This window comes from Poecilia reticulata, linkage group LG2 (genome assembly GCF_000633615.1).
Source record: "Poecilia reticulata strain Guanapo linkage group LG2, Guppy_female_1.0+MT, whole genome shotgun sequence".
NCBI lineage: Eukaryota > Metazoa > Chordata > Actinopteri > Cyprinodontiformes > Poeciliidae > Poecilia > Poecilia reticulata.
Genome location: NC_024332.1, coordinates 42,110,977 through 42,120,104, shown reverse-complemented (window position 1 = coordinate 42,120,104; position 9,128 = coordinate 42,110,977). Strand labels below are relative to the sequence as shown.

Sequence of the window (9,128 nt, the reverse complement as noted above, 5' to 3'; positions counted from 1 at the left end):
ACCAAAACAAACACGTAAATCTAGCACTAGATTGGAGAAATGACTCGTAATTTTTTACCAGACATAAAAAAAAAACAAATATCCTAAAATCGCTAAAATCTGATGCCATTCTATTTTTGTTTACCTTTTGCTAAATGCTAGTCACCACTTTGCGAACTAGCATAACCGCCGCCAGAAGGATAATGGTGTCAACTGCTTGTGTGGAAAAGAAAAATCAATTTCACATCAGTTGGAAAGGCCAATAAATAGATTCAGAAATACAAAAATGTCTACCAGTATATTAGTCAACTCCGTATGGAAAAATGTGTATGAACTCAAGTTAGCTAAAATGCTATGGTTAGCCTAAATGCTATCACTAGCATGTGGGGTATCACTAAAATTTGTGTACTTGCATTGACTTACTCTATTTAGTAAGTCAATGCTAAAGGGACTAGCACTTAGCATTGACTTATGCTAATATATTAGCTACATATTGCCTGATATGGAGCTCGTACATTAATGTACATATTTACTACATTTGGCTAATATGCTTATTTTAGCCTTAAATTAAAATAGGCTTTAGTAATAAAACTATATTACATATAGTTTTATAAGTAATAAAACTAGCAAACCCACTGTAAACGAAAAAACAATTAAAACTTTATTAGACAAACAAAAGTTACTATATGAAATAAAACTAAACTACAATAAAAAACTATTATCCTGTTGTTGTTTGTCCAGAACATCCCACAGATGTTCGATTGGACTGTGAACAAATGCAGCCTGAGTTGATTCCCTCACAAAGCCAAAAATTTGAGCATGCTAATCTAGCAGGCTAGGCCCAGGAGCTTAGCTGGCTGGCTAGCTGGTCGTTTGGCCGTCACAGCTATAATCTTGCTGACTCTCTAGCTGAGCAGAGAGCTTTGGTGATGAACTGATTTGCAGGTCTGCAGAGGTGGAAGAGAGATGGCAGCCTGCTGGGTTCGTGTCTCTGCCTGGCTGTGTTTTGGCAGGACGTTGTCCTGACTCACTGGCAGCATAGCTGGTTGCGCAGGCTAGCTGCCTGGACGTAGCGGCCAAAAAAACAAGAGTGACTCACTGGCTTAAGGATAATTTGGCCCTAAGCACTGATAGGGACCATGATCCTGTAATCAGTGTGTCCATATTACATCAGGGAGTGAGCTAACGTGGAGACAGCAGATCAAACTTGACTGCAAACACTGCAGCTCTGCATTAGCTGTTAATGTTGCTACAACATACAGAAACCCTGTTATGAATCCTGCTTTACTTTCATACCAAATCCAAACAGACCTAAAGATTGTTGTCCTCTTGTAGGAGCAAAATGCAAATATATAAAACTGTAAGAGCTGTAAGTATATCTATATCTGAAGATGACGTCAACTCTTTAAAATCTTATTAGCTTTTAGTTCAGGGGTGTCCAGACTTTTTGTTTTTGTTACGTGAGCCAACATAATCAACTCAGAGGTGCTGATAATCCAACATTTTATTTTTTTAAACTAAAACATAAAGTTTTATTGAGAATTTGGTTCTTCCTCAACAATAAACATAACATTTTATTTAAAACAAAGTATATAATCTTTCTTCCTGTAGGAAGATACAAAACCTCAAAAAGTTTCACATTTTATTTAAAGTTTAAATTTAAAGTTTTAATAGTTTTGTCCTAATTGAATAAAATAAAGTTTCCATCTGCATCAACACCTGAGCTGGTGAGACAAAGCTGTATCATTCTGGGTCCGTACAAAAACATCTGAGTGACCGCAAATGGCCCTCGAGCCACACTTTGGACACCCCTGGTTCAGTTTCATTGGAAAATTGAAGTGAAAGGATCCCAGATAAGAACTTTGGTACAGAATAAAAGAAAAAGCGTAAATCAGTCACTGAACACTGTGACCAATAAACACCAAAAGCAAGTTTTCCAGAGTTTTGGGTCAATTCAGAAATAATTACCTACTTAGTTATGTACATATAAATAACTTCATTATATTCTTCTGTACATCCAATTTATACACTGAAACATAAATTTTTTAAACACGTTCTGACATCAGAATAGTAAAAAACAATCCAATATGGCGAATGAAACTGCAGATTGTAAAGTGTTAAGATGCCAACATGAATTATACATTTGAATTGGCGACACTAGCTAAGTTTGCTTCAGACAGAAAACTTTATTAAATCCAATTAGTGTTAAAACAAAACCTGGTTGCCAGGGGTAACCGTCACTCACGGAAAAATTATACCTTGTAGCAGCTAGCATTCGCTACAGGAAGGTTTTAGATTAATTAACTCAGCTGCTCTGGAACGACAGGAGGAAATTAGCTCAAGATAAATCTGGTTCAAAGTGTCTTTTATTAATGTCTTTTTGCACATTGCTCCCGTTTTATACTAGCTAGTGCTATCTCCCAACTAGGATCAGCTAGCTAGTGCTAGCTAAAAGTTAGCAACCATAACAAACCTATAGGTAATTTTTTATTATGTCCAGCTAAACAGAAGCTAAAGCAGCCATTTCTGAAAGTACCGTTATATTTTAAAACATCTGCGTTCTTTAGCATCATTTGGGCTAAAAATTTGTTAGCATCGTTGCTAATGTCTTTGCTGCTGCCGGATTGCTTCCACATTACGTCCCCGTCTCCTTCAGGTGTATTAGGGGCTGGCAACTTCTCACACAAACACCGGTTTTTAAATTTCACAAGAAAATTACAAGTTCTCATTAGTTATAATAACATATCAGTAATTAACAGGCTGTAGTGGAAAAATGCTCTGCTATTGGCATATTACATGTTATTAGAAGCTGGACCATAAAAAGAAAGTAATAAGACAGTAATAAGTGGTAATAAATGGTATAAAGACAGTAATAAGACGTTATTTTTCAAATTCACAAAGCAAACCCAGACAGCGTGTCCATAGGAAAAACATTTTATTGAAAAACATTTTCAGTTTGTAACAGACTGGTGGAATGTGTGTCATTTATCCTCTTCGAAATTAATTTAAAATTCTGAATTTCAAAATGTCTTTTTTTTTCTTTTTTTAATCTTCGTCACAATCTGGGCCGTCTGACACTGCGAGGAACGAGGGAGCTGTAACCGTGACATGACGAAATAAAACGGGGCAGACGATAAACGATGCAAATATAATACTGTTACTTACAAACTGGACTGAAATAAAACCATCAACGGAACATAAGAGAGAGAGAGAGAGAGAGAGAAAAAACAACTAATTTAATAAATATTTATGGTACACACTTATGGCACAAATATGCAGCAGTCGGTTTGGCAACTTTTCTCTTTTTTTTTTCTTTTTTTAAACCAAATTACCATGGAAACAGTGCAAAACGGGAGGAAGTGGGGAGGACACGGGCTTTCCATAGAGCGCTAGCTAAAATACATAGCAAAAAATTCAAATTTTATACAAAACATCTTACTTTAAGAGTTTATAAAAAATGTTTTTTATTGGGTTCTGGTCAATATTTACATAAGCTATTTACCAAAAAAGTAGTATGCTCTGTTTTACTGAAGTGTAATCCACTTTTTCTTTTTTTTCATTTACTTTCCTACAAAGGTGAATAAGGCTATTGTAACAACCCAGGATCCATATACAATACAAACATTAATGTATTTACAGGTTCTTACCTACAGAAGTACGGTGCAAATTTACTGAGTCAAGTGACCGAGGGCTGACCATACGAGCAAGGCATTTTACAGTCGCCTGAGGTGCTTCCCCCAGGCCGCCGCCACCGCGGCGCCGCTACAGCGTTTCAGACGCCGCAGAGCTGCAGCCCAGCGGCGGCTGAGAAAAGGACGCCAGATTCAAAGAAACTAAGGAGATTGTCAGATTCTGCCGCAGACAGAAAGCAACTAAAAAGCCATTCTTCTGTTTGTGTTTGTGTCTTTTTTTTTTGTTTTGTTTTTCGCTTTTCCTCCACCTCTAAATACCTGCCCAGGTTCTGTTACTGATGCTTTGTCATGGTTTCGTTTTTCACAGTTTGCACTACGGCACGTAGTCAACGCTGCAAAAACACAAACTGTTACGATTACTTTAGTCTAGATTCTACTGGAAACCTCCGAGTACGTTGAAATGAGACAAAAATAACCTACAAATTACTTTTCTGCAAGAAATAGGAGCTTGTTTTAAGTAGACCTGAAACGATTAATCGAATCAGTTGTGATTAATCGATTGTTAAAAATATTTGATTAATTGTTAACTGGAGCGTACAGATTTTTAAAAAAGGCCATTTGCTGAAAGGATAAAACAGTCATTGCAGTTATTAAGTCTAAACTGTACAAAAATATATACATTTAGCATTTAAGATGAAAAACCTTCTTTATCTCTAAATACGTTCTACACAGAAATCAAATATCATTTTTAGCTTCATCTGGTTTAAATTATGTAAAAAAAATCTCCTATTAAGCAATTTTTGCTATTAAATTATTAATATAGTAAATAATCATCAGCATGTAGTACTTTTTTTTTAGCTGCAGATGAATCTTTAGCTACAAACGACACCAAAGAAATGCTGTTTCTGCATTTTAGGCAACACTATTTTTATTTTCTTAATAGATAAAGTAAATGAATTGTTTGGTTATTTCATTCCTTTAATTAATTTCTAGTATTATGTAAAAACAAAAAAAAAAAAACACAGGCTTAAGTGGTTTAATGAAAATATGCAGAATATACCGATCCGATTAATCGATTAATCATCAGAATAATTGATTAATCATCAGAATAATCGATTAATCATCAGAATAATCGATTAATCGCCAGAATAATTTATTACTAAAATAATTGTAATCTACAGCCCTAATTTCAAGTCAAGATTATTTTATTTATAGTAAGAAATTTTTTCCCAAGTGAAATAATCTACTGGTGGATCTATTAATGTTCTCATCAATATCAATTATTGATTTAAAACAAGCTCCTGTGTCTTGCTAAAATGTTCATTTTAAGTTAGTTTTGTCTTATTTCAATTGCTCTAAGATTTTGCACTAAAAACATGACCAAAATATCCAGCAAGTTTTGTTGTTTTTGCAGTAAAAACAGAAAAAAATGTCCAAAAAAACCCAATAAAAACAATAAACAGACAGACTCATTTTGTTATGTTGGTTTGTTGTTACATCTTTCAGTGGTTAAGAACACTTTTTTCTTTTAGAATTGATTAAAAAAATAAATAAGAATTGCATATTTGCAGATTTTGTAGCCTCTCAGAGGCACAAACCTCAGATAATACAAGGCTTGGCTTTTTCGGTGAAATTTGATGCTCATGAATCGATGGAGATGCGAACAATGGGCTGATAAATGCTCAGGGAGAGGCCTAAGTCACTGCTGAGATGCTGCATGAAGTCACTGACACACACACACACACACGTGAACACACACACATGCATGGGGAACATGGAGGGTGTGTATGCGGAGAATCGGGCACACTGGGAACTTTCCTTTGGGACAAACGGCTACTCTGCACCTTATTTTGGGTTGGGAAAACTCTCAGACGGAGCCGGGACCCGAACCGTCCAGATATCAAATAATCAAAACCTAGATTGCATAATGTGCACTTATACCACTTATATATTAAAATTAGTTTCTTCCTCTCCACCCCGCCTGACAACACCTGTGCTCTGTGTCTATCATAAATAAATTTTATCATCTTATTTTTCTTTTTTTTCATCTTTTAATGTCCTTTTTTACTTTTTAAATGTACATCTATTGGATGTAGAAAAAAGAAAATAGAACTGAAAACTCACAGGAAGGAAATGCTAATGGAGGCTGAAAACAGTGAAGGTTTAAGCTGATGTTCCTGTGCTTTACAGAAAAGGATAGGAGAGCACCGGCCAGGCTGAAGTTTGGGCCCTTAGGGTACCCTTAGTCATCACCGGACCCCTAGGGGGGTCCCGTTACAGTACCTAGAACTGCTTCGCTCTGACCTCTGACCTCTTACAGCAGTAAGGCGAACTGGATTTCTTATTGCCCCTGTGGCGAACCCCGACGGGTCACGGCCGCTCTCCCATCTCCGCACGCCTCCGCCTCCGCCGCCGCCGCGTCTCTCTCCGGCGGAGGAGAGTGGAGGGACGAGCGTAAAAAAAAAAAAGGAGGGGCCAAAAGTGCTGCGCTATGCAAGAGAAAAGTCCTCCACCTCCTCCTGTTTTCAACTGAGCTGCTGCCACGCGGCGCTGCGACGACACATCGGGGAAGAAACGCTACCTGCACTCCAACTATTCCAGAGGATTACGGCGGCGCAGCAGGGCCGCTGCAGACGGAAAATAAAGCAAAGGAGGAGGAAACTTCTGCAAAAAAAACTATTATTACATTAATCTCAACGATTTTCTGAGAGGAAAAATGTTGAAAATTTGCAAGAAGAAAAACTCTGAAATTTTCGGGTTAATGTAAGAAGTTTTCAAGAAATAACTTGGAAAAGTTTGAGCTCCAAAAGTTTACAAATTTGCAAGAGAAGACCTCAGAAATGTTTATATTAATTTCAGAAATTTCTGAGATCCACAAGTTGAACATTTGCAAGAGTAAAAACTCAGAATTTTTTTTGTTTAATCAACATTTTCTACAGAAAACGTGGACAATTCTTAGATCCAAAAGTTTAAAATTTGTGAGAAAAAAGCTCAGAAAATATTTTTTAAGAACTTGAACATTTTGTGAGCTTGTAAAGTTGACAATGTTTGACTTTTGGAAAAGTTCTAATTTTTAAATTGTTGAAAGTTTAGATTTTTCGAGCGCAGACATTTCCATGTTTCAACAAAGTCTGAAATTTTGAGATTAATCTCAGAAATGTTCTAGAAAAATATCAGCAATTTTCTGACCTCATAAAGTCGAACATTTTGAGTTTCAGAAATTTTCTGAGCTTCGAGTTGAAAATTTTCTGAGTTTTTTATCGCAATATTTCAACTTTTGGATTTCAGAAAATTCTGTTTTTTCTATACAATTTATGAGCTTATTCTCTTTCTCACAAATTTACGACCAAAATATTCCAAGTCTTTTCTAGAAAATCTGAGATTAATTTCCTTTGATTGCAATATTTTGAATTTTGGAATTCTGAAATTTTTACGTTTTTTCCTAGAAGACTTCAGACGTTAATCTTTGATTTTTTTTGGCAGAAATTTACTCCTTTTTTTCCACCCAAAGTGGCCCTGATACGCCGTCGTAAAGGTATAAAAAACAGATATGAACAAAACCAGTAAATGTGGAACTAAACAAAGAAACTCAATCATATTTTTTTTTTCTCTAAACCTTCAAGTAAATAAAACCGAGCTGAGGATGAGGAGAGATGCTGTGATCGACAACACGTCACATTGACCCGCGAGTCTGTTTCTGTGCACAGGTGAGTGTTTGTGTGATGGTAGTCATGTGGGTGGACAGGTGAGTGGGTGAAGGTCCCACAGAAGGTCCGGCGTGGGAATCTCTCTGCATCCCGCTGGTAAATCCGCTCAGCTGAGTTCAAGCTCCGCCCACTTCCTGCTTTTTCTCCCATCGTTAAAGTCTCTTGTTTCCAAAACAGCAGTCTGTCTTTTCCTCACACTTCCAGAAACTTTCACATCCATAAATCCATCCATCCATCCATCCCACTCACTTAATCCCGGTGGACGAAAACGAAGAAGAGGCTGTCCGTTCCGCTTTCCCGGCGAGCGACGACGGCGGCGGCTTCGCTACTCGTCCCCATCGTCTGCGCCGGCGGTGACCGAACCGGAGCGAAGGGCGAAAACTCGGAGAGGAAACGACTAGTGACGAAACATCAGAGGAGGAGGAGGAGGAGTCGACAGAGAGGAAGAGCGGGACGGTTTGTTTCGCTCCGACCGGGGGCTCGTCCGGGTTCTGCGTTTTCGTTTTCCCGGCCCCTCAGACCTTGTAGTAGATGTTGGCGGGGCTCTGCGGCGGCATCTCCTGAACGATGTAGACGGGGTGTCCGTAGTCCCCGCTCACCTTCTCGTAGTGCGGGCAGAAGACGCTGTCAGCAGTCCTGAGCGGGATGATGATGTCGCTGGGCTCCGAGCCGTTGTTGTTGCCGCCGCCGCCGCGTTTGGGCGTGGCCAGCGTGCTGAGCGACAGCGTGGCCGTGTGCTGCGGCGAGTGCTTGCGGTGCCGCCGCCGGTACTTGAGCAGCAGCAGGACCAGCATGACGATGATGATGATGAAGATGACGCTGCCAGAGGCGATGCCCACAAAGATGGCCACCTCGGAGCCGATGGCGCTGGACGATTTCCCGCCGCTGCCGCCGGAGCCACCGGTGTCTTCTGATTTGGATTTATCTGGGGGAACAGAGAGAGAGAGAGAGAGAGAGCGGGTCAGAACCAACCAGAACTCTGGGGCTGATCCAGAACAACAAGCCGAGCAACAAGGCTGTTCAAAGTGCGGCGCGGGGGCCATTTGTTGCCCTCTGACTGACTGGAGCGGGCCCCACAATCATTTGAAAGTTAAATTTCTACAAAAAAAAAAAAATCTTTTGGAAAGAAACGTGGACATTTCTGAGTTTTAAAAGTCAAAAATTTGTATTAAAAAACTCAGAAATCTTTAGACTAATCAGGGAAAATGTCTTAAAAACACAAGGACATTTCTGAGCTCCAAAAGTTGAAAATTTGCTAGCAAAAAAATATCAGAAATTTTGAGATTAAGCTAAAAAATTTGCTAGGAAAAAAAATTCTGGGTTTCAAAAGTTGAAAATTAGCTTTAGATTTATCTCTGAAATTTTCTAGAAAAAAAAACATTTTCCGATTTAGAAAAATTTTCTTTTTTTTGTTTTGTTTTCAATGGACTCCTTTACGATGGTAAAAACGCGCCGTCGTAGAACCTGAACGCAGGAAGGAGAAGGAAACGGCATTTCCTGTTCAGCTGATCTTTAATATTCCTGAAACTTTCCGTCCAAATCGATCATAAACGTTTCAGCCTTTAGTTTGTTGAACGTGGATTTAGACGTCTTCCCTCGGAACCGCTCAGGGTCTGCGCTGTGGCGACGCTGCAGCAGTGGCGCAAAAAGTGGGTATGCAGGGTATGCAACGCATAGGGGCGCAGCACCAGAGGGGGCGCCAAAACCCCGTCTGGAGGGGGCGGCGCGCCGATGATGTTTTCCCATACACTTCTGCGCGCCTTACGCACCTTCACCTCGCGCACATAACGAGGTAAATGCAGCGAGTTTT

At 39.1% G+C, this 9,128-nt stretch overlaps 1 protein-coding gene across 1 annotated transcript in view; it reads right to left on the bottom strand.

Annotated features, from left to right (window-relative positions):
- Positions 1 to 7,084: 7,084 nt before the first annotated feature.
- Positions 7,085 to 9,128, bottom strand: part of efnb2a (ephrin-B2a) — a 17,704-nt gene continuing 15,660 nt past the window's right edge. Inside the window, exon 4 of the mRNA XM_008404154.2 lies at positions 7,085 to 8,243. Within this exon, the coding sequence (XP_008402376.1) occupies positions 7,834 to 8,243 (410 nt within the window). The 3' untranslated portion in view covers positions 7,085 to 7,833. The remainder of the gene's footprint in view (positions 8,244 to 9,128) is intronic.